Source organism: Gobio gobio (assembly GCF_949357685.1).
Source record: "Gobio gobio genome assembly, chromosome: 16".
Classification (NCBI taxonomy): Eukaryota; Metazoa; Chordata; class Actinopteri; order Cypriniformes; family Gobionidae; genus Gobio; species Gobio gobio.
The window spans coordinates 85,028-110,007 of record NC_137109.1 but is presented as its reverse complement, the minus strand read 5'-3'; the positions used below and the strand labels follow the sequence as shown (position 1 = coordinate 110,007).

General features: G+C 37.9%; 1 protein-coding gene across 2 annotated transcripts in view; it reads right to left on the bottom strand.

Annotated features, from left to right (window-relative positions):
- The window catches only part of LOC307139820 (ethanolamine kinase 1-like), an 80,752-nt gene extending 56,652 nt beyond the window's left edge, over positions 1 to 24,100 (bottom strand). For both annotated transcript variants that reach the window (XR_013818176.1, XM_079838930.1), the window contains exons 1-3: positions 23,771 to 24,100; positions 17,327 to 17,589; positions 16,993 to 17,136 (exon numbers count right to left, since the gene is read on the bottom strand). Coding sequence is in view for 1 of the 2 variants with exons in the window: in XM_079838930.1 (XP_079695056.1) it covers positions 16,993 to 17,136; positions 17,327 to 17,589; positions 23,771 to 23,917 (554 nt within the window). In the remaining variant the exon portion in view is untranslated. The remainder of the gene's footprint in view (positions 1 to 16,992; positions 17,137 to 17,326; positions 17,590 to 23,770) is intronic.
- Between the last annotated feature and the right edge of the window lie 880 nt (positions 24,101 to 24,980).

Sequence of the window (24,980 nt, the reverse complement as noted above, 5' to 3'; positions counted from 1 at the left end):
CCCCCTCCATTTCTTTCAGAGCATTGAACAGCTCCTGCTCACTCAGCGGCCTCTTCAGATCCGCTTTTGAGCTCTCTGAAACACTGGGTAGACCTTCGCAGAATTGAGCTGACAGACCATCATTCTCAGCATATTCGCTGCTGTACAGTCCAGCATAGAACCGTACTGCTCTCCCTCTTATCTCAGAGGGTTCTGTTAGCTCCTGCCCATTTTCGGAGTATAAGCAGTGAATGCAACGACTCTGACCATTCTTTCGCTCAAGACTGAAAAAGAACTTAGATGGGGCATTCATTTGTGAAAGATTTAAAAACCGAGATCGAACCAATGCTCCTTGTGCCCTGATTCCTAATAGATCTATGAGAATAGATTTTTTGGATTTAAGAGTCTCCAAATGTCTCTGATCTTTGGTAACATCAGCCAAATCCTGTAATTCAACTATTTCACTTTCTAACTTTTTCATAGATCGTGTCATGTCCCTGGTAACATTGAAAGTGTATTGTTTACAAAACATCATTATTTTAACCTTACCAACATCCCACCACTGCCGCAGATTTACAAATTCCTGTTTTCTTATTTTAAAATTATCCCAAAAAAACAAAAAACATCCCTAAAATGTTTATCATTTAACAAAGATATGTTGAAATGCCAATAGGCACTTCTAGCCTTTATATTCGCTATAAAAACTTGACATGTAACTAAGCAATGATCCGAAAAACCTACTGGAGCAATTACACATTTTTTCATTATATTAAAGTGGTGCTTATAACAATAAAATCTATCGATTCGGGCTAGGGATATAAGACTTCCTCTTGCATGTGCCCATGTGTACTGTCTGACATCATTATTAAGACCCCGCCAAATATCACATAAACCATGAGTCTCAACCAGCTCACATATCACACGAGCTGAAGCAGCATGTGGCTCTACATGATTCCGATCCAATACATAATTCTCCGTGCAATTAAAATCTCCCCCAAAAAACAAATAATCATCACAATCACAGTTCTGCAAGATACTATTAACACTGTTAAAAAAAAGAACTCTTTCAGCCCCATTCGTTGGAGCATATATATTCAGAAAAACAAAATTAAATCTTTCAAATTTTGCTTTTAAAAGCATTAGTCTACCTGGTATTACCTGCTTCAATTCATATGAAACAGGCAAGAATTGTTTTGCAAAAAGAACAGCCACCCCTCCGCTTACTGAACTCATATGAGTAAGCACAACTTCCCCATCCCACTCCTTTTTCCAATCAGTTTCATTTATACTGTCACTGTGAGTTTCTTGAACAAATATAACATCCAAGCTTATCTGTTGAATTAATTCAAAAAGTAATGCCCTTTTCTTTATATCTCTTGCACCATTCAGATTCAGAGTGCCCATTCTTATCGCACTCATTAGAATGTATATAAAAAGATATGCGGCAACCATTATCTTAAACGAGCAAAAGATCTTATGTAGTTTCAAAACCATCCTCATTTTTTTGTTTCAGTTTCAATTTAGAAACAAATTTCTTCAACCTGAACACTTCCTGAGAAGTGAAATGATCCTCACTATCACCCCTCATCATTGTTACAACAGAGTCTATGAACATTTTGCGGTCAGGAAAATATTCCTCCACCTGGACATTTTTCATATTCTTCGTTTTTTGTAGGAATAATCTTATTTTTCCAAAAGTGTAACCACCTTGGCATTCTGGTGTACTCATGCTAACTGTTGCCTCACCATCAGAGTCCTCAAGTGTGCTACATTCAGTGTCATCATTTTTATTTTCTGAGTCTACTGTCACCTGACCAGCGCCCATTTTCTTTGGGCTTTTCTTTGGTCTTTTTCTTTTAATAGAGGGAGTTTTAAAAAGTGCTTCCTCCCTCACCATATCCAAACTGTCTTCAGCCTCAATAGCTTCTGCTACAGCAGATACATCCTCCTGAGACACATCAGTTTCATTTTCTACATTTCTTGCACCTATCCCCGAAGTTTCCTCATTCTCAGCACTTCTCCCATCCTCCACACGCTCAACTTCCCTACCAGAAGCAGCACTTGTCCCAGCTCCAGCACTCCCATCCTCCATCCTTTCATTATCCATCATTTCTTCATCATTAACATTCGCAGTACAAGTATTCCTAACGTGGCCCTCTTTTCCACATCGAAAACATTTCAAAATATCAGAGGTGGCAAAAACCACATAATCATGTCCATCAATTCTAAATTTGAAAACCACACTCAATTCCTCTGCATCGTTCTTCAAAACCATATAAACCTGACGTCTAAAACAAACGACATGCTTTAGTAGCGGTGATTTACAGCCAAGCGGGATCTTTTTCATTTGGGACACTACTTTGCCATGCCTTGAAAGCTCTGCAAGCAAGAGTTCATCTTTAATGAACGGGGGAACGTTGGACAGAATAACTTTTTTTGCCGGTTGAAGCAGCGGCATTACAGGAATGAAAGTATCCTGTATAACAACGCCATTCTGCACAACACTGTTTACTTTTTCAATAGTGTCCAGAGAAACAACAACAGCACTGTTCATTCGCGACGCTGATAATATACTGTCAAAACCGACAACTTCTCCTACAGCCAAAGCACATTGTTCTACCGAAACATTAAACACAGGCGCGAGCTTGATACCGTGTCTAAGCGACAACCGGTCCAAACCCACGCGCTCTGAAGATGCCATTGCCACCCAGCAAACGCTGGATAACAGCGGCTCTCCGTTCACCCAAAAAAGACTCTACCTAACCTATTTTATACAATCTCAAACTTAGAAAAGATATACTCCAAAAAACTTTCAAACAGAAACAGTATGAAACCACGCACTCACTTCACTCACTCAGCTCAACAAACGCCCGCACATGCACACAGAGAGAGAGAGAGAGAGAGAGAGAGAGAGAGAGAGAGAGAGAGAGAGAGAGAGACGTTTGACGTTTGAATCTCTTTATTTATACAAAAACAAAATAAACTCTTGTTTTTGTTTTTCTCCCATGTCTTCCTCTTTAAGGTTTTTTTTTTTTTTTTTTTTTTTACAATTGAACACAAACAACTTACATATATCACATCACATATTCAAGACACTCGAGAGAGAAGAAAAATAAAAAAATAAGTAAATAAATAATTAATAACATTATTAAACCTTTCTCATACAAACACAACACAACATATTTAAAACCATTACCTACCACCATTTAAAAATTCAAAATTAGGTTTTCCTCATGATCCATCGTACACAAGACTTCACTTAAACCCCATGTTTCCTTAAACCTTTCCAGATTTTTTGTCAATTTAAAATAAACAAACTCTGCTCTGATCCTTGAAGACACAAAACCTCTTAACATTCTCTCTGGATCGACAAAAACTTCTTCTTTTATCATTTTTTTCCTTGTTACCCAAATTGCCATTTTGGTTTCTGCTATTAAAAAATGAATTATGCTAATTCTTCTCTTTTCAGAAGCTTTATAATTCGGTCCATAAATAAACCCATGGTCATTAAACTCTTCACCTAGTTTTTCAACCCAGTTTTCTAATGTCTGAAAAACACCTCTCAGTCTAGAACAATATAAAAACAGATGATCAATTGATTCGTCTACACTACAAAAAGGACATTTCTTTTCTACAGTGGGATCAATATGTGCCACGTGTCTGTTCGTAGCTACTGCCCAATGTATAATTCTCCATTGTAGATCTGCAGTTCGTTTTTCAATGGGAGACTTATACAATGACCTCCAGCATCTTCTAGGAGAAGAGTTTGGCCCTAGCACATCTGTCCACTTTGTTTCTCTACAGTCTTTCAGAACTGATTGGTGAGTGACTTTTACACAGGTCAAATACAAACTCCTCTTTGAAGCATCTTTGAAAACATGCAACTCCGGAGTCTTAAAAGTGAGGATTGATTCCTCTTGTGGTTCCTCTTCCACCAAAGCTGAAACAGTAAGATCAGGAAACTTCTTCTTTTTCTCTTCCTCCTCTTCGATCAAATTCTCTTCACTTGAATTCTTAAGATAAACAGACGGGATAGATGATAAGATCTCCTCCATTACATGTTTCATAAATCTGACGGACTTGATTCCTGTCAGATTACCCATTTCCTCTGGACTTTTCCTCTCGTCATGATGTTTTAAGTCCTTTATCCTTGTGCATCCAGCTCTTGCCATTGTTTTCTGAAGGCTTTTTGAATGAAGCACTTTAGCTTGAAGTAAGGGACTATTAAAAAGAGGCTCCTCGTTTATCCAGAATTCAGAATCAGACCAGTTCCTTTTCACTTGAAAGTTTGAAGTCCATGTTTTCAGCATTGTTTTATAAAAAGTAGAAGTGTCTTTTAAGTCCATTTCTGTTGGATTAATTAAAAACAAGTGCAGATCATATTTAAAAACATCGACTTTGCGTAACAGGGCTTTTGCGGTATCAGTCCAGCACCTATTCGAATATAGCAACTTCTGTGCTGCTTGCAGCCTGAAGGTCTTAATTCTGCTTTTAATGTCTATTAATCCTTGTCCACCTTCATTTACTGGTAAGAAAAGAATGGCAGCTTTAGTCCAATGTTGTCCAGTCCAAAAAAAAGCCACTAATCTTTTTTGCAATTCATTAATGATGTCATCTGGCGGGTCCAAGACATTAATTTTATACCACAGTGCCGAAGCTGCTAGATTATTTGTCACCAAAACGCTTCCCCTATAGGATAGCTGTGGTAGCACCCATGACCACTTAGACAACCGGCTATACATCTTCACCACCATTCCTTCCCAATTCTTCTTCTTAAATGTTTCAGTCCCAAAATAAACCCCTAACATTTGAACCCTTCTTTACTCCACTTAACACCACCTGGGAGCACTGGTGGATTTTTGCTTTGTCCACAATAAAAACCTTCACACTTTTGCCAGTTCACTCTAGCTGTTGATGCATTTTCATACATTTCCAATGTTTCTATTAAACCAGACACATCTCTCTCATTCTTAATAAAAATTGTAACATCATCAGCATATGCAACAAACTTAATAGGCCTTTCAACTGAAATCCCTTGTAATGTTTTCCTTAACTTACAAAGAAGGGGTTCAATAGCCAATGAATACAACATCCCTGATAGCGGGCATCCTTGCCTAATTCCTCTCAACACTGGAACAGGCCGACTAAGCCCACCCCCTACTTTCAACATTACAGATGCATCATTGTATAACATCTTAATCCATGAAATGAAACTCTGACCAACCCCAAAAGCTTCAAGCGTTTTAAATAAATAAAAATGGCTAACTCTATCAAACGCTTTTTCTTGGTCGATTGCAAAAATGCCAACATTTTCACCATTCAAATTTGCAATGTCTATTATGTCTCTTACAAGAAACAGATTGTCCATTATTGTTCTATTAGGGATGCAATATGTTTGATATTCATTGACCATACTTTCTAAAAAAGGTTTCAATCTATTAGAAAGACACTTTGCCAATATTTTGTAATCTGTACATAAAACAGCCACAGGTCTCCAATTTTTCAGCATACCAAAATCACCTTTTTTGGGTAATAGAGATAAAACAGCTCTCTTACAACTAGTGGGCAATTCATGTTGTTGATAACAATAATTAAAAACTTCATAAAAATCGTCTTTCAGTAGGTTCCAGAAATGTTTATAGAACTCTGCCGGAAGTCCATCTAGACCAGGTGTTTTTCCAGGTGAAAGTCTTTGAACAGCTTCAGACAGTTCTTTTAATTGAAGGCCAGAGTCAAGTTGTTTACTTTGTCCATCAGAAAGTTTCAATAAGTCTTTATGTAACTCCTCAATGCATCCGATATCACATTGTCCTTCTCCAAATAAGTCCTTATAAAAACCCAAAGCAATTTTTCTCATTTCATTTGGATCTGAAATCACATTCCCATTTTCATCCTTCAAATGTAACATCATTTTTTTCTCTCTTTCTTTCTTCTCTAAATTAAAAAAGAAGGAGCTTGGTGCATCCATTTCTCTCAAAAATGCAAAGCGAGCTCTAATTAAAGCCCCCTTTGCTTTCTCATGGAATAAAGAGGCTAAAGCTTTTTTTTTCTTCCAGCTTTCCAACTGTCACAACATCTCCAACAATTAGTTCACTTTCAATCTGTTTGATCTCTTTTTCTAATTCAAAAACAGTTTTTTTTATCTTACCATTTGTATTATATATGTAATTTTGACAGAATATTCTAATTTGTGCTTTTCCTATTTCCCACCACTGGACAATATCATCATAATTATTTCTTTGTTTTTTCCACTCCAACCAAAACACATTAAACTTTTCACAAAAAAGCACATCTTGTAACAATTTTATATTAAAATGCCAATAATAGCTATGACTTTGTGACTTCCTTACATTTATTTCAATTAAACATAAATGGTGATCAGAGAACCCATTTGGACAAATTGTAGATTTTAAAATTCTGTTACTTTTACTTTTATTAACATAAAAACGGTCTAATCTGGCAGTACTAATTTGATCATGCGAAATCTTTACCCACGTATACTGTTTAACTGTAGGGTGTTGCTGTCTCCATACATCAACTAAATTAGAATTACTGAGAACATCTCTTAAACATTTTGCAGAAGAGGGATGAGGTTCTTCTCCATTTCTGTCCAAAGTAAAATCTTCATCACAATTTTGTTGTAAAAATTCATCATATAACTTTTTAAATATTCGTATCCTCTCTGCTCCAGTATTTGATGCATAAATATTAATAAAAACAAAACAAAAACCATTTATATTTGCTTGAACAGCCAAAATTCTCCCTCTTTCTATTTCATTAATAGACACATTGGTTATATTAATCGTCTTTGAAAATAATATAGCAACTCCTCCACTAACATTTGTACCATGACTCATATATAAATCACTTCTCCACTCCATTTCCCAATCCACTTCATTCTTCACATCGCTATGCGTCTCTTGTACAAATATTACATCAATGTTCTTATTTTGTATATATTCATTTAAACATGCTCTTTTCTTGCCATCTCTTCCCCCGTTAATATTAATTGATCCTATTCTAAGGCTCTCCATGAAAGAAAAAGAGGACAGAAAAAGGAAAAAAATAGAGGACATTACAAAAAAAGACAGATAATTCACCACTTGTGCTTTCTTCATAAATAACCTATAAAGAATTTTCAGGAACTTTTTCTTTTCTCAGGTTTGTTACCAATTTTTTCAATCTGAATCTTTTTCTTCTACTTAACTCTTCATAACCGACAGTCTTTTGTCTCCTGATCACTGAAGCCAAAAACTTTTTCACATCAGGAAAAAAATCCTTTACTTCTGCTTTTTTTCCAAAGGTTTCATCAAGGAAATCGTTAATCTCTTTGACAGAATATAACTGGTCCTCGTCAAAATTGGAAGGAATATCTGACATTTCAGAAAGACAATCATCATCAACCATCTCTTCAGTCACATCAGTGCTTTCAGAGAGCTGAGACAGAGGTATACTATAGACTCGATTCTCAACAGTGTCTACAACGATATCATCCAACCGTTCAAGATTAGTTTTTTTGGCATCACTTGTCCCTGCCTCTTCACAATTGCTCTCTTTTTTTCCCCCCATCACAATTATAATTTTTTCCCCTTTTTTTCCCAGATTTTTTTTCACCCGATTCCTTTTGGCCTATGCCTTCAGTAGATTCATTTTGTTCATGAGTAAAGTTACTCGATTCACTCTGTTCTTTGCCGATTTCATTATCCGACTCTGTTTCTTTACTTTTACCTGCATTCTCTGCTTCACTAGCGGCCGCCTGTTCACTTTCATTTGTTTTGTTGATATCGTCTTCAACTTGTGTTTTATGAGGGCATTCCATTTTTTTATGGCCAATATTACCACACTTGAAGCATTTCAAATGATTTGTGTTTGCATAGATCATATACGATTTATCTTCGTGTTTAACTCGAAACGAGATGTCTAGCACCGGCGATTCTAAGACCATAAACAGCTGCCGCCTAAAAGACAGCACATGTTTTAAAGCCTCCGTTTTACATCCGAGTGGAATTAATGTACTTCCGCTTACTATTTTCCCGTACCTCTGCAGTTCATTTTCAATGCATGCATTAGGTATATACGGTGGACAATTTGAAATGTTCACTCTTGTCGATTGCGATACTAAAGGTGAAACAATAACAAATGCTCCACTTACCCAAACGCCGCTCACGATGATTTTACTCACAAAACTTTGATCCTTTAGAAACACCACCACGGCCTTATTCATTCTGGAAGCGGACACAATATTGTCGAACCCTGTTTGTTCTCCAATCGCCACGAGCACGTCCTCGACTGTCACACTAGCGTCAGGCACGCACCTGACTCCATGGCGGAGCGACATGGATGGAACCTCCATCTCAGCCCTCCGCCGAGGCAACAAACTTTTACCTGACAAAAATGATTTCCCCAAAATCTATATAATTTAACTAACCTATAATTAAAGAAGAAGAAAAAGTGTTTGTGTACAAAAAGAAACCGAGAATAGTAACGAAAACTACCCCCAGAAACGCTCCTCTCACCCATGAGACACTCACATTCCCTAAACTCCCAGCATGCACCGAGAGAGAGAGAGAGAGAGAGAGAGAGAGAGAGAGAGAGAGAGAGAGAGAGAGAGAGAGAGAGATTGAAAATCACCTTTATTTACAACATAGGTAAAACCCAGTCTGTGTTACCAGTAACAATCTGCATTACAAAGTCTCAATTACGAAAAAACACAAAAATAAAATAAATAAATAAATGGAAAAAACACAAAAAAAAAAAAAAAAAAATGACTTAAAAAGTCAACATTAAATCATCATTTTCATTAACTGTGCATAACACTCCATTTATAGCCCAAGTATTCACAAACACTGGTAAGCACCCAACCAATTTATAGTATGCATATTCTATCCTAAGCCTTGATGCTACCAAACCCTTAAACATCATCAAAGGATCTAAAGTATCTTTCCCAAGCATCTTATTTTTCCTTGTTTTCCAAATAGTGAGTTTGGCAGTTCCAAACACAAAATTTAGCAAAACCAAAACATGTTTACGACTGACGAAATACTTTGGCCCAAAAATAAACAATTGAGGAGATAAATCTTCACCTAAAGATGATACCCACTGAGATAAAAAGGAGAATAAATTACCCAACCGTACACATTGCACAAATAGATGAAAAATAGTTTCGTTATCAGAACAAAATACACAACCCACCTCTACATTCGGATTGAGGTGCACCACATGTCTGTTCGTAGCTATTGCACTGTGTACAATCCTCCATTGTAAATCACCAGTCCGTTTATCAATGGGACTTTTATACAGTGACCGCCAGCTACCTTTGGGGGAGATATCTACTCCAAAGAAATCAGTCCACTTAGATGACTTTACTCCGGAGAGAAGATGTGTATTGGTCACTTTCACACAAGTCACATACAGAGCTTTTTTCCCCACAGACTCAAAAGTTTCCAGCTGAGGAGTTTTGAAAGACAATATGAGATTTTCCTCCTCATGCCATCCCCTTACGTCAGCAGCTATCATCAAGGATGGAAAATCATAGTCACGTCCAGCCATCCACTCTTTGATATGGTTAGAGTTGTTGATAAAAAGTATCTGATCATAGTTCAGTTCTCCAAGTACTTCATCAATAACTTGTTTCAAAAAACGAACAGATTTTATGCCTGTTCTCTCACTCAAGATCTCCAAACTGATGCTTAAAATGTGTCCAAGTTTTACACATCCAACAGCTATCAGCCGTGATGACAAATTAACAGAACACAGGTGTCTAGAAGGTAAGAAGGGGTTCTGGAACAATGGCTCTTCCATCAGCCAAAAACCCGCATGTATTCCAGCAGGTCTTGAGACAGAGAAAACTTTCCATGCTTCCATCACAGATCTGTAGAAGGGAGTCAAATCCGTGAGAGTTGATTCATTCAAGTTGTTATTCGGTGTACAATCTATTTAGATCCCACACACCTTCTACCTATTTTTAGTTTACAACCTCAGGCTAGGTAAAGCAGGTCGAATCCTTAACTAGATCATAAATATAAATTTATACTCACTTTCTAGAAGAACAGACCCCCTCCGTGTCAGGTTCAAATCAACTCGTTTAGAAAGCAGAGACGTGGCAAATGATTTCTTTTATAAATCAATTATAAGTAGATTTATTTTTCTATTAACAAAAGGTTTTACATACAATCAAATAAAAGTTTATAAAAAGAAAAAGTCCTAAGTAACAAAAAGCGGCAGTTCACAAAAGTCACCAGCAGATGTCAGGCTCGGATCATCAAGCAATGGAGAAGCAGCATGTCGTCTCAGCTTCTGGATTCCATATGGCAAACGATACCTTATATATAATTAATATAATAATAATAATAATTCATTACATTTTTATAGCGCTTTTCAAGGTACTCAAAGCGCTTTACATGGAAGGGGGGAATCTCCTCAAACCACCACCAATGTGCAGCATCCACCTGGATGATGCGACGGCAGCCATTTTGCGCCAGTAAGCCCACCACACACCAGCTGATTGGTGGAGAGGAGACTGAGGGATGATGCCAATCGTATATATATATGGGGATGATTAGGAGGCCATGATGGACAGGGGCCAATGGGCAAATTTGGCCAGGATGCCGGGGTTACACCCCTACTCTTTATCGATGGGCATCCTGGGATTTTTAATGACCACAGAGAGTCAGGACCTCGGTTTAACGTCTCATCCGAAGGACGGTGCTTGTTACAGTATAGTGTCCCCATCACTATACTGGGGTGTTAGGACCCACACAGACCACAGGGTGAGCACCCCCTGCTGGCCTCACTAACACCTCTACCAGCAGCAACCTAGTTTTCCCAGTTGGTCTCCCATCCAGGTACTGACCAGGCTCAGCCCTGCTTAGCTTCAGTGGGAAACCAGTCTTGGGCTACAGGGTGATATGGCTGCTGGCAATATCATATATTCAATATCATATATCAATATATCATTTCATCATCACACCTCTTCATTACATATTCAGTCACATAGGCATAGCTCATCCAATCCAAGATTTTGGACCACTGTTAACTCCCTCAGTTGTTTCAACATATCAGTATATAATGCCTCGTGTTCCCTCATTCTCCGTTTCTTGGCTTGGATCCTCCATCTCCTCCTGCGTCTCGTCTGTAAGACATCATCCTATGGTAAAATCCTACTCCTTTGTTTAAATGCTTTATTACATACTTGCATGCTAATACAGTTTACACTTCGCTTGCTTGTCTTTTACGTATATAAATAACTTTTATACCAATGGTTCAGTGTGTTCATTTCAATCAACCAATAAAACATTTTCTACAAAGTTTTTGTCTTTGTGTCTCTATTATGAAGATAAAACATTTTTACAAAACATCTTTGCTTTCGTGTCTTCATCACAAAATAAAATAAAAACATTCTCACAAAAAAGTCTTTACTTCCATGTCTTTACTATAAAACCAAAATAAAAACATTTTCACAAAAAGTCTTTGCTTCCGTGTCTTTGCTATAAAACCAAAATAAAAACATTTTTACAAAACCATGTGTCTGTATCCTTGCCATGAACCAAAGTAAGACATTTTTACAATATCATGTTATCATGTTTTTCCATGCTTACAAAGTCATTTATAAAAGTTGTATAAGAAAAACCTCCTTCAGGCTTTTCGGCCTCATAAACAGCTTATACATAAAAGTTGTGAAAAATAAAAACTTCTTATAAAAGTTTCTCGGCCATATAAACAACTCTTCACTTCACTTTGCCATTTCTATTCTTCTTGTGACTCTTATAAAGTCTAACATAAAGGTTCCTTATAAAACCTCCTCTATATCTTTCTTTTCTATACATTTCTTACATCATAAAACCATGCATAACATATTGTGTGGTTAACATAGGCCTCTATACATTTGGCATTATTCTTGGTTACACATTGGGAGTAACACCTCCTCACATCAGTCCTTATTCCTGTATATATGTTGGGAATAAAAGGATCAATTTCATCATTATTCTAACAAAGTTCAATAAAAAGAGATATTTGTCAAGTCCCATGTTGCCTGCTTTCCTTAAGAGTGCAACTGCAGTGTTGGACCAAGCAATGCCACCATTATACAGCAGTCTCTGAGAAGCTTGCAGACGAAAGGCCATGATTCTTGATCTGATGTCCACAAGACCTTGCCCCCCTTCTTGAACTGGTAGAAAAAGAACAGCTGATCGAACCCAATGCTGTCCTGACCAAAAAAAAATTCACCAGCATCCTTTGAATGTCTTGAACTAGTCCAACAGGAGGCTGTAACACAATAAATTTATGCCACAGCGCAGAAGCGATCAAGTTATTGGCAACTAGAACTCTCCCCCTATAGGATAGCTGGGGTAGCAACCAGTTCCATCTAGACAATCGGGTGCACACTCTCTCCAAAACTCCCACCCATTTTTTCTTCTGAAACTCTTCTGATCCCAAAAACACACCAAGTAATTTCAGCCCTTCTCTATTCCAGTTTAAACTGCCTGGTAGTTGTGGGAGATTTTCTAGATTTCTTTGACCTGACCAAAAAGCTTCAGTCTTATCCCAGTTTACTTTAGCCGATGATGCCCCTTCATACAGCTCAAGTGCTCTAGACAAAGCTTTTATATCATTATTGTCATTGACAAACACTGTAACATCATCAGCGTAGGCAGTAATAGTAGTTCTTAAATGTTGAGGCATTGTAGGTATTAACAAACCATTTAGAGTTTTTCTTATGTTGGAAAGTAAGGGCTCAATAGCAATGCTATACAATTGTCCTGATAGAGGACAACCTTGTCTGATTCCCCTAGAAACCACAATAGGCCGACTTAGGCCACCCCCCACCTTGACCATACAAGAAGCTCCAGTGTACAACAAACGTATCCATTTGATAAAATCCTGACCAAACCCAAAAGCAGCAAGTAGATTAAAAAGATAGTTATGATCAACGCGATCAAACGCCTTTTCTTGATCTAAAGCAATCAATCCAACCTCTGCATTGAACATTTTACAGATATCCAAGGTATCCCTCACTAAAAAAAGATTATCCATTATAGATCTTTTCGGAATGCAATAGGTTTGGTCTTGATGAATTATCAAATGTATAAACTTCTTAAGCCTATTTGACAAACATTTAGACAAGATTTTATACTCTGTTGTTAATAAAGCAACAGGTCTCCAGTTCTTTAACAGAGTCAAGTCTCCCTTTTTAGGTAATAGGGACACTACAGCACGTTGACATGAAGCAGGTAAAGTGCCATCTTTATAACTTTCACAGAAAACTTCATAAAGGTCCATTCCAATATACTTCCAAAAATGTTTATAAAAATCAGAAGTCAACCCATCAATTCCAGGAGAGCGTCCGGATTTCAACTGTCCAACAGCAATAGTGAGCTCTTGAAAAGTAATTTGTGTGTCCAAAGCAGTCTTAGAAACAGAGTCTATTTGAGGAAGTTCATGCATAAGTTGGGCTTCACAACTAGAGTTACAATGATCAGCTTTGTATAGAGAAGAATAAAAACCAACAGCATGACGACGCATTTCTATAATGTCATTTGTAATCTTCCCATCTGGAAGACGTAAACATGTCATCTGCTTAGACTGTGCCACTGAACGCTCTAAATTAAAAAAATAGGCACTTGGGGCATCCATCTCAGTAACTGATGTAAACCGTGACCTCACCAAAGCTGCTTTCACCCTCTCATTCAAATGAAAACTTAGCTTTTTCTTTTTCTGTTGTAAGGTGTTAATAAAAACTGGGTCATGTCTTCTTATCATTTCTGACTCTATAGACTCTATATCTCTTTCCAGAGCTTGCACTGTTTCTCGTTGAATAGTCGTACAATATGCAGTGTACTGTTGACAGGATAGTTTTATCTGAGTTTTTCCAACCTCCCACCATTGTTTTAAATTTTCAAAATCATTTTTCTTCCCCTTCCAATGATTCCAAAAAACCACAAAATGTTCGGAAAATAAAGCATCCTGTAACAGTTTAGCATTAAAATGCCAATAAGAAGATTTTCTTGGAAATTGTGCCATGTTTACTGAAATATATACCAGATGGTGATCAGAAAAACCTACAGGAGTAATAAAACAATCAATAATCCTGTTATTAAAATTTTTTGAAACATAAATTCTGTCTAAGCGAGCAGCACTTACTCTATTGTCAGAAATTTTAATCCATGTATATTGTTTATCTACCGGATGCTTGATTCTCCACATGTCTAAAAGTTCGGCCTCTTTCACCAATCTTGACAAATAGTTGGATGAAAGCATGTGAGGCTCTACATTATTACGGTCAACATTAAAACATTCTGTACAATTCCAGTCCCCACCAATGATGATGTCTCCATCACTAAAATCTTGTTTTAGGACATTAGATAGCATTCTAAACAACTGTAATCGCTCATTTCCCACATTTGGTGCATAAACATTTATAAAATAAATGGTCATCCCTTCAATAATAGTTTTGACAAGAACCAGGCGACCTTTTACAAATTCCTCAGTTTTTTCAATGCTAGCTTTTATATTTGGAGAAAAAAAGAAGAGCAACTCCAGCGCTCAGATTTGTACCATGGCTAAGTACATGTTGACCTTTCCACCACATTCCCCACTCTATTTCGTTATCCATATCACTATGTGTTTCTTGCAATAAAATGACATGTAACTTTTTATTTTTCATGATTTCAGACACCAAACCTCGTTTATGACTATCCCTCCCTCCATTAATATTTAATGAACCCACCCTCAAAAGATCCATGTATAAGTTTAGGGAGGAAAGAAAAAAAACAACGGCAGAAGAAACCAGAAGAAAAAAAGAGAAGAACACCGCGTGATGCATGGCTAATCGTTTACAAAAATGCTTTTAGCCTCTTCTTTTTATCCACCATTTTACATTTTCTAATAACTGTAACGTGTTTTTTTAGACGAAAACGTTTCTTTTCACTCAGCTGATCAAGATTTACAGTCTTTTGAAGAACCGCCACTGACCTCTCAAATTTTCCAACATCAGGAAAAAATTATTTAATGTTGACTTGTTTCCCAAATGTTTCATCAAGAAACCCATTAATTTCATCTAAAGTATACAAAGAGGGATCTTTGATGGACATATCTTGAGAATCGCCCTCACATCCACATAGTCACATTCATAATCAAGAAGAGAAACATTTTCGTCAGACGCATCGTCATCTACTGCACTACCATTATTACTCAAACACAACTCTCTCTTCCTTATAGCCGACCTAACAGACTCACACCTGCTTGGCCCTGCAATTTCCACACCATCATCTTGCTGCTCCTCAGCATTGATATTTCGAACAGTATTTGCAGTATTTTCATTTTGCTGACCTTCATGCACATTAGTATCTGTCACAGCATTATCATGTAGTTCAATAGCGGACGGCGCCGCACCAGAAACGCTCACCTCTGCCGGACCTGCGTGTTCTTCTTGAGCAGCGCGCTTCAGCTCCACCGCATCTCCCTCTCCTGAGACAGTGGGCCTTTGCCTATCCTCTGGTGCGCGCTCTCTGTGAGGGCATGCGAACTTTTTATGCCCTAAATCGCCGCAATCAAAGCACCTTAAACTGCCAGTGCTTGCGTACACCATATAAGTTTTGCCTTCGTGTCGTACTCGGAATGAAACGTCCAGCGTGTTTTCGGGGGAGTCTAAAAACATAAACACCTGTCTTCTAAAAGATGTGACGTGTTTCAAAGACGGGTGTTTACAGCCTAACGTGATTGTTTTAAAACCACTGGCAAATTTGCCAAAACGTACTAATTCCCGTTCCAACGCTTCATCCGGAATGAAAGGTGGAACATTCGATACCGTGATTTTAACTGTCGGAGCGTATAGCGGGGTAACCTGAACAAAGTTTTCATTTATAACGAGACCATTCTCGATTAAACGATTGACAAAATTGTGTTCTTTCAAAAACACTACTACTGCTTTATTCATACGAGAAGCAGACACTATATTCTCGTGTCCCACTTCCCCTCCAGCCGAAATAAGCACGTCTTCCACTGTGACGCCATCCTCGGGCACACACCTGAAGCCATTGCGCAAGGACAAAGACAGCACCTCCTCATGAGACGCCATCTCTCCCTGCGCAATACCCGCAAAAACTAAGTCAAAAAACTAAATTTTAAACCATGCAGAAAATAAGAGAAAACAAAATCCCCGTAATAAAGACTATGTAGAAAAAAAACACAGCTTAGGTCTCACCCAGCACCACTCTCACCCACAAACTCCCAACATGCACCACGTGAGAGAGAGAGAGAGAGAGAGAGAGAGAGAGAGAGAGAGAGAGAGATTTAATAGGTTCACATAATTGCCAATAACAATATTTTTAACCACTTAATGTTTCCAATACTTGAAAATGAACAAAGTTGGGGAAAAAAGGCTGGCTTTCACTCAAATATATATATAATGATTAAAAAAATAAATAAATTATATATATATCTATATTTCACCCTGCTTGTTCGCCATAACTTGGACAGAGGATCTGTCACGGTTTGCACGAAAATGCCTCGCCATGGATGATGTATTATTATTATTATAGGCCAGCTGCTGGGAGCAAATCAAACACTTCATCTAAAAAAGAAAAATGACAATTAAGGATAGGCCTATTGTCTCTAATGTAGTAAGTCTTAGGCTATATACTGTATATAAAGGCTGCAGAACAAAAGCCAAATATATTATCAACCTTATTGGGCGAACTCAAATGAAAGTGTTTCCACATTTCAGAACCATGACAAAGTCTCGCAACAATAAACTAGCGCAATACAACCGTTCTAACAACCCGTGTTGCGCTTTTAGAATCAGAGTATGAAGCAGTCACGTGGGTGTGTGTGAAACCAAGCTTCGGACGTCATTGGTCATGGGATTTTGATAGAACGAATCAAGCATCGATACAAAGCTTCACTTAAAATCTTTAAATTTTTTGGACACACTCTTCAGAGCTTTAGGGTCTCTGTTAACATCACCAGTCCAGCTATATACAGTATGTGTGTTTTATAACACTGATATCATCTTACCTTTGCTGTTTGGGAACATCAGAACTCTGGACCAGGTTCAGGAACTTGGACAATCTAGACCACAAGACTGGTGTCACAGGGGAACTTTTCCCAATTTCTCCTGACTTTATGGAATGGATTTTTCCCATTTCCGTTGCAATCAATCTAAAGTTAATGAAAAGTGTAATTTCAGTTGATCACATTGAGAAAACATTAGCTTTAATCTAGCTAAGGTACTTTAGGTAACTCATAACAGCTTGTAACTTTAGCAAGGACACAATTCAAATCTATTCTAAGAGTTCCAGTGTGTGGAGGTCAATGATGCTCAAGCTCATAGCCGTGAGTGTCTGCAGACCTGTAAACCGAAGGCTGTCTCAGCAGTGTGTCGTCCAGCACAACTCCTCTGATAAACTCATAGCAGATGCCATTGGTGAAGCTGCAGTACAGTTCTGGGCCACAGCCATGTTTGTGTAGCACCTGGAACATCTCCAGCTCTTTATCTCGGTCCATGAAAAGCTCCGTCATCTGCCCATAAACCCTCACAAGTAAAACAGGATCTTCTGACATGGAGCCCACATAGCAGCCCAGTAACTGGTTGGTGATGCCCTCAGTGAAAGCCTAGGTTCATAAAAAAAGAACAGAAATACTAATTAAATTCCAGTCTGTTTGTGATTAAAGCAATCACATGAATTAATTCGCTTTTGGAGCTTTTTGGAAATTGATAGTATAATTTAATGTATCTTGTGTTTTGACATATATAGTCAAAGGTAATCAAACAAAAGCACGACCAAAACCCGCTAAAAACATTACAGATCGGATGCTGGAAAACCCCTCAACAGGCCAATAGGATTCTTCCAGCTGGGATTACATCAACTGGAGATCATTCGAGTAGGAAAAGGAAGTCTGGGAAAAGAGGCGGCTTTAGGCCCCATTTACACTGCATGGTTCAAGCGACCCAATTCAGATTTTTCTCTCTCTTGTCTGGCTGTTTCGCCAGTGTATAGAGTAAATGCAAATATCAGATACGGGTCGCTTTTAAAAGATGATGTAAGCGGGTCACCAAATCGGAATTGTGCATCAAGAACTGCAGTGTAAATGCGACTAAGGAAACAACCGCTTAAGAAGAAACATGTTTTTCCTATCTGCTATGCTGATGACACAACTCCAACCATATGATCTGACGGCATCTCAGCCTGCCTTGCTGGATGAAGGACCACCACAGAACTGCTTGTGGTCCCGGCCAACCGAACACTCCATCACAACTTTCCCATTCAGCTAGATTCATCAACCATAACTCCATCCAGGACAGCCAGAAACCTTCACAGACCACAGGGAGATCTGCCTTATGGAACATTAGGAGGATCAGGCCCTTCCTATCGGAGCTGCACAACTCCTCGTCTAAGCTCTTGATCTATCCAGACTGGACTGTTGTAATGCTCTCTCCTTCCAGCATCAGTCAGACTCTGAGACTGATCCAGATGCTGCAGATAGAGTGGGAGAGCGCACGTCACACCTCTCCTCATTAACTCAAGGCACAGATGTTTGCCTTCAGAACCACCACTGGCTCTGCACCCTACCCCTGAACTCATTACTTCAGAACGATGTATCCTCCAGAAGCTTGTGTTCTGGAAGTGAAGGAGCCTTGTGGTGGCATCTCAAAGAGGCTCAAACTCACTCTCAAGGACCTTCACCTGGACTGTCCCTGCTGGTGGAATGAGCTTCACCTGGACTGTCCCTGCTGGTGGAATGAGCTTCACCTGGACTGTCCCTGCTGGTGGAATGAGCTTCACCTGGACTGTCCCTGCTGGTGGAATGAGCTTCACCTGGACTGTCCCTGCTGGTGGAATGACCTGAGTCTTATACCATTTTCAATAAGCGGCTGAAGATGTTTTTTGGCAACACTTGACCCTGTTCTATATATATTTTTTCACACTACATGACTTTTGGCTGGATCTTGCTTTCACAGGCATATTTCCAAGGTCTGCGACAAACCCCCCGGATCGCAGCCAAATCAGTGCTTGGTGCGGCCGCAGATCACATTAAGTATGAGCAGGTCAGCGACGTGATCCCAACCGATTTCGAGCAGTCACAAACAAGGTGAGATATTCAAACCAGTTGATATTATCACCACCTGATGCAATGAGAAGGTGGAACTAATCCAGCCAATCACAGCGCAGATGGTATTAACAGAGAAAGGTTGCTCAAGTTGTACAATGTCTGTCAAGGAATATTCTCCTTTTTCCTGTTTTCTTCTGTTTTTCCAAAATAAGTGCACAGACCAAGTTGTTCTTCCTGAAGAAATGTCGTAATTTATGTGAGAATAGTTTTTTTTCTTCCTCTTAACTGAATGTCTTGCAGTTTGTCAACAGTACGTCCCGGTCCGTGCTCACACTCAGAGTACATTCATCACAGGCGATACACACTCCAATCCAGAAGGGGTTTGCTAACCGCCACAACAGGTGAAAGATAAGAAGAAGAGAGCATGTGCGAATGGCTTGAGTGCTTGAAAACAAAGTCCCCTAGACAGTGTGCATGCGCAGAATGCATCTTTCTGCGCTCATGGACAAAGGAGTTTACTTAGACAGGCTAACACTCATCTGTGCGTGAAGTACAGGAGGGTTGGGTTACTAGGATCTTGGCTGTTTATTAATACTCATAAAGCTCGTATTAATGCTTTATTCTTCATGATATTATTCTTCATCCCCTAATCCATCCCAATACCTAAATTTAACAAATACCTTAAATATTAATAAGCAGTAATTAGGAGTTTATTGAGGCAAAAGTCATAGTTAATAGTGAAAGAATGTACAATATATTCTCATTATTTTGTGTAAATAATTAGTTTGGTTATTTCTGAAATGTGCACACCTACAATATAGAAAATGGAGTGGTTTATGATACAGTTATTTATATTATTTTATCAGTTTAATCGTTTTAGTGTGACGTTTTGAGTTTTTCAACCTGTTTTTCTGTTCTATTCATGACTGAGTTTGTTAATCTTCTAGTTGTTAATTAGTTCTGATTATCTCCCTTGTTTTCCATGTGCATAGAGGGGATGCACTGACGTCACTTTCCTGCCGGAACATGGATTTAATAGGGGAAACTGTGAAAACATGAGTAAAACGAAGGAATATCATTTTATATTAAAGGTTGGACTCGATAGTGTTCCTTACAAAACTTAGCAAAGATCCATGGATCCATGGATACTGATGTGCAGCCAGGAATCGTGTTTCCTGACGTTTATATGAGCCTGATTCAACATCGGGGAAATACATAAAGCAGATTTACCAATGAACGCTTTATATAAATATATAATATAGGAAGGTCGAAATCCGGGTGATGACTTATATCAATGTTATAGTTTCATATCGCCCAGCTCTATAGTTTCTGCTGGTGTTTATTTAAAAAAATCCAATTAGGCAGAATATAAGATGGTAAATATTTAATTGAGTTGTCAATACAATATGTATGATTTTACCCCAAAATTCAGCATATTGACACAAAATGATAATGTTTTCTCCAGCGCTTCCCTAGTCTTCTGTTTGTGAAAACTTCAGTGGATTTAAAGTCCTGCTTCCAGCGAGTCTTTCTACTGTACAGCATGACATTAGGATAAATAGTAAGATATATATTATTTAAGTACTATTAATTCACTTTAATCATGGGGTCCCGGTAATCCCAACCAACGAGGAAGTGCAGCGGATCTCAGCAGAACATTTATTTATATATATATATATATATATATATATATATATATATATATATATATATATATATATATATATATATATATATATATATATTGTAAATTGACCAGTTGGCAAATCTTCCATCTGTTTGGGAACATGAAACATTTAACCCCTTTCCATGTGTATTTTATCAGCTGCTTCACTCAAAGTAATGTTATTTCATTTGTAGTTTTCAGTCGGCATGCATTCAGTTCCAACCAATAAAATGTCTTTAGTGCGCATGAGATCCACACACAGGAACTAACACACTCGAACCTCTGGCAAACACTGGTCAGTTTGGACTGTGATCTGTTTAGACCCTGTGACCGGAGTGCATGGCTATATTTTAACTTTTGTTCTAACCCTCTGACTGATGCAATACATACTTTTGAATATTATTACTTAATCTTTTTTTAGAGAGGGAGTTACACATTTGTAAACTGTAGTGAACACAATGCAATTAAACTGTGATAAAAGGCAATGAAAATATAAAGCCAAGCTAAGAATATGCATCCATTAATCATTAATGTACATTCTCTCTGATTATTTTTTGTTTATTTAAGGATATACAGAACCTGCAAAACGTTTGGAAACATTACAATTACTACTGTTTGGAAAGAAGTATCTTCTGCTCACCAAGGATGCATTTAATTAAAAATACAGTAAAAACTGTAATTTTGTGAAATATTACAAATTAAAACGTTGAATCTATTTAAAAATTTAATTTCTTTCTTTCAGAAATCCCTCACATATGATGATCTTGTGCTCAGGTGACATTAATGTTGTGCTGTTTAACATGGACAGCAGGGCACATGCCTCCACAATCAAAACGTTCCTCCAACACCACATCAGGACCTTCATTCTGGAGCAATATGCTCCGGACTTATGAGTCAAAATTGGCGCTGTTCGTCAGAGCTTGTTGAGCTACAGATGACCAAGCCGATTCCTCCTAATAATATTTTCATTTTGACATAAATATCTGCATTACGCTGAATGACCATGGTTTGTTACTCTGAATGACATTGCCAAAAAGGGAAATAATGTTGCCATTGTTCCATAATTGCAATGTTTTTAGTATGAGTCTGTATCATTCAATTAGTTAATAATATTCCTGAGTAAATGACGGCAGAAGAAGATGTTGAAAAATAATAAGTTTGTTATTCTACTGTTCTGATGCTCTCTGCCATACTTGCTGAGCTTGTCACTGTTTCCGACTTGCTCTGCTCCAAAAGTGACTCCTTGCAGCTATATTTATGAATACTTTTTGTCTGTCAACATAAATGACGTTCTCAGGATGGGTATTTTGGGTGGAGGATCCTCTTAATGGTCTCTTTTGAACTTGTGACCGTAGTGAAGGGGAACTCTGTTCAGAAACACTGGTGCGCTATTATCCTGACAATCACAATCCTGGATACCTTTCCCTTTCCTCGCTAAAGGTCTGTTCACACCAAGGATGATAACTATAAAGATAAAGATATGGTTCAAAACAAATCAAAGTATAAAAGATTAGGAGAGTCCACACCACAACTATAACGATAAAAGTACAGAGAAACAATATCGTGAAATCACTTTGAGAATCCATTCCACTTTAAAGAGCTCCAGCATTTAAAGTATCAGATGACAAAACTACAGTACATGCTTACAATGAACCGTGATATCATGTGGACGCTGATATAGTTAGCATTATAATGATCATAATAGTTATTGTTCTTGGTGTGAATGGGCTTTAAGAGTGCCACCCCGGGTCTGCCTTTCAACTCCCTCTGTTCGTGGGCATCTAAAATAAACCAATAACACAAATTAAACAGTACAAAAATGCATTAAAATATTAATATTTATTAGGTTTAGCACATATTTGTCTGTGCTAACATTCTTATTTATCTGTAATATAAATAAGATGCGAAAACGACCCTGAATGACGAAACTTCTACTTCAGCTTATATTGCAGGCCATCAGCTGGTCACCTACATCAGTGAGCTCATCACAATTATTCACAACGTCTACCTATTTTTCACAACAATATAAGTGTTTTTTGGCATTTCATAGAATGATGTGTGGTGTTGTAATTTAGGCCACCACACCATGAAAAGGTGGAATTATCAAATATTTAAGAGCAAAGAAACTCACTTTTCTGCAGCACCACATGGTCTTCAGGGTGCCTTTTGATGATGTCACAGACTGTGGAATGACTTTTGATGATGTCACAGACTGTGGAATGACTTTTGATGATGTCACAGACTGTGGAATGACTTTTGATGATGTCACAGATCTGTTTTATATGATTTCAGAAGGGCTTCTTGATGTGGTTACACTGAATGATCTCTTACGAACTGCATTTTCAGGACAAAAGTCCCCTGGTTATTTAAATACTTTAAAAAATACATAAAAAATATAAGACCTAGTCCTTTTAATATAACACAGCCAACACTTGTTTGAAAATGCTAATTTTGGCCAAAATAAAGGTCCGGACCATTACAGTATGCTGAATGATAAGTTTATACTTTGGAACATTATTTCCCCATATTTGACATCTTATCTTGACCAGGTTATTTGAAATATTAAAGTAGACACTTTACTTGCATTCAACATGTTTTTATGTTTTGCTGAATATTTAAACCCCAACTGAGCAAGCCAAAGGTGACCATGGCAAGATCCCATGAGGTCAAGGAGGAATTATGTGCATATCCAAAACACTTTCTGCAGGTGCTGGATCAAATGAAGCGTTTAACTCAAAGTAAACGAGAATCTGCACACTGCTGCTCCCAGGGATCCAAAGGGTCAAAGGTCAAACAACAAGCACAGAAAGGTACAATTTAAATCAGTGTGAACCCTCACACCTGACCTCATTAGGGAACTAATTACCCAATCATCAAAGTCAAAACTCCATGAGATGACAGAAGAAGAAGAAAACGGGCTCAGTCAGGGTCATAGTGCTCTCTAAAAGAGTCTTCCCTTAGCTCAAACAGGGGAACATATATATCCAATGAAATCATGTACCAGTGCACGGCCCTTCACACTGAGCAGTCAATTTAGGTGAAATGCAGTCTATTTAACTTTGATAATGAACTTACCTTGATCTGAACATCTTCTGGTTTCCATTCTGGCCGCAGTTTCTTGATGAGTTCTGCTATCCCATGCCAAGGGGAGCAGCCATCAATGCAGACGTCCACATGGAATCTCTCGTGACGCCCATCATTTGGATCCCTTGTCATTTCCATTGTTTTTGAAATAGCTTCACAGCTCAGATAACCCAAATCAGTTCAATTGAAGGCTAAGGAAGCGTTGTTTTCAGGCTTGTCAGTGTAATAATCTTATCTCAGTCGTTTATCGAGACACGGCCAGGCTTGCAGGACCCTCTATGTGTTCAGTGACTCAGCAAATCTGTTGGTTTATCAAAGTACAACGTTCTTTTGGGCATCTTCATTGCTTAGTTAGTGAAGAGTTTACTTATTAACCCGGTAACTTTTTATTTTGATGGTCCCCCTATAGATAGTCTTCTGACTATAAGTACATGTTTGTTTTTTACATGTTTTGTAGCAATCGTTACACTATGTAACATGTAAGCAGATATTAAACATTATGTCAGTAAAGTGTTACCAATGTGAACATTTATACGTACTTGGGTAGACCAGAGATCAGAATATTCTGACTTTGTCAGAGACGGGTTGAGTAGTTCGATTTTAAACTTGTAAACGATGTTCTTTATGGAGCGGACAGGAACTCTACGGGTGGTGTAGCGATATACGTAGGTCTCCTCTAATCTGATATCTGAATGAACTGAACCTAGATATTTTGAAGGTCTTTTTCTTAAGATAATATTTCATCAGAACAAATATTTCACTATTGGAAGTATAAATAGACCACCCTCTGTACCTGTTGAATCATTTAACGGGTTGTTTTCTACTATTGAAGAAATTAGCATTATAGGTGATTTTAATAAAAATTGGCTAGATAAGTTTAAAGATAAAAATAATTTTAAAATTTGAATTGAGCAATTAAAGAACCTACTAGAGTTACCTCAATGAGTCAATCTATGATAGACATTGCCCTGATAGATCTGTTAAAGCTGCTATCCTGTCTGACTGCTTTAGTGAGCACTCTATTATTTATTGTACATGGAAAATCTAAATTCTGAAATCACCTCCTAGAATAATAAAAATCAGACAACACAAGAGGAATTCAGAGTTATTTATTAATGATTTTATTTCCATAGATTGGGATAGATACCCAATGTTCAGGATTCTTGGGATTTACTAGGTTTACTAGATAAACAGGCTCCAT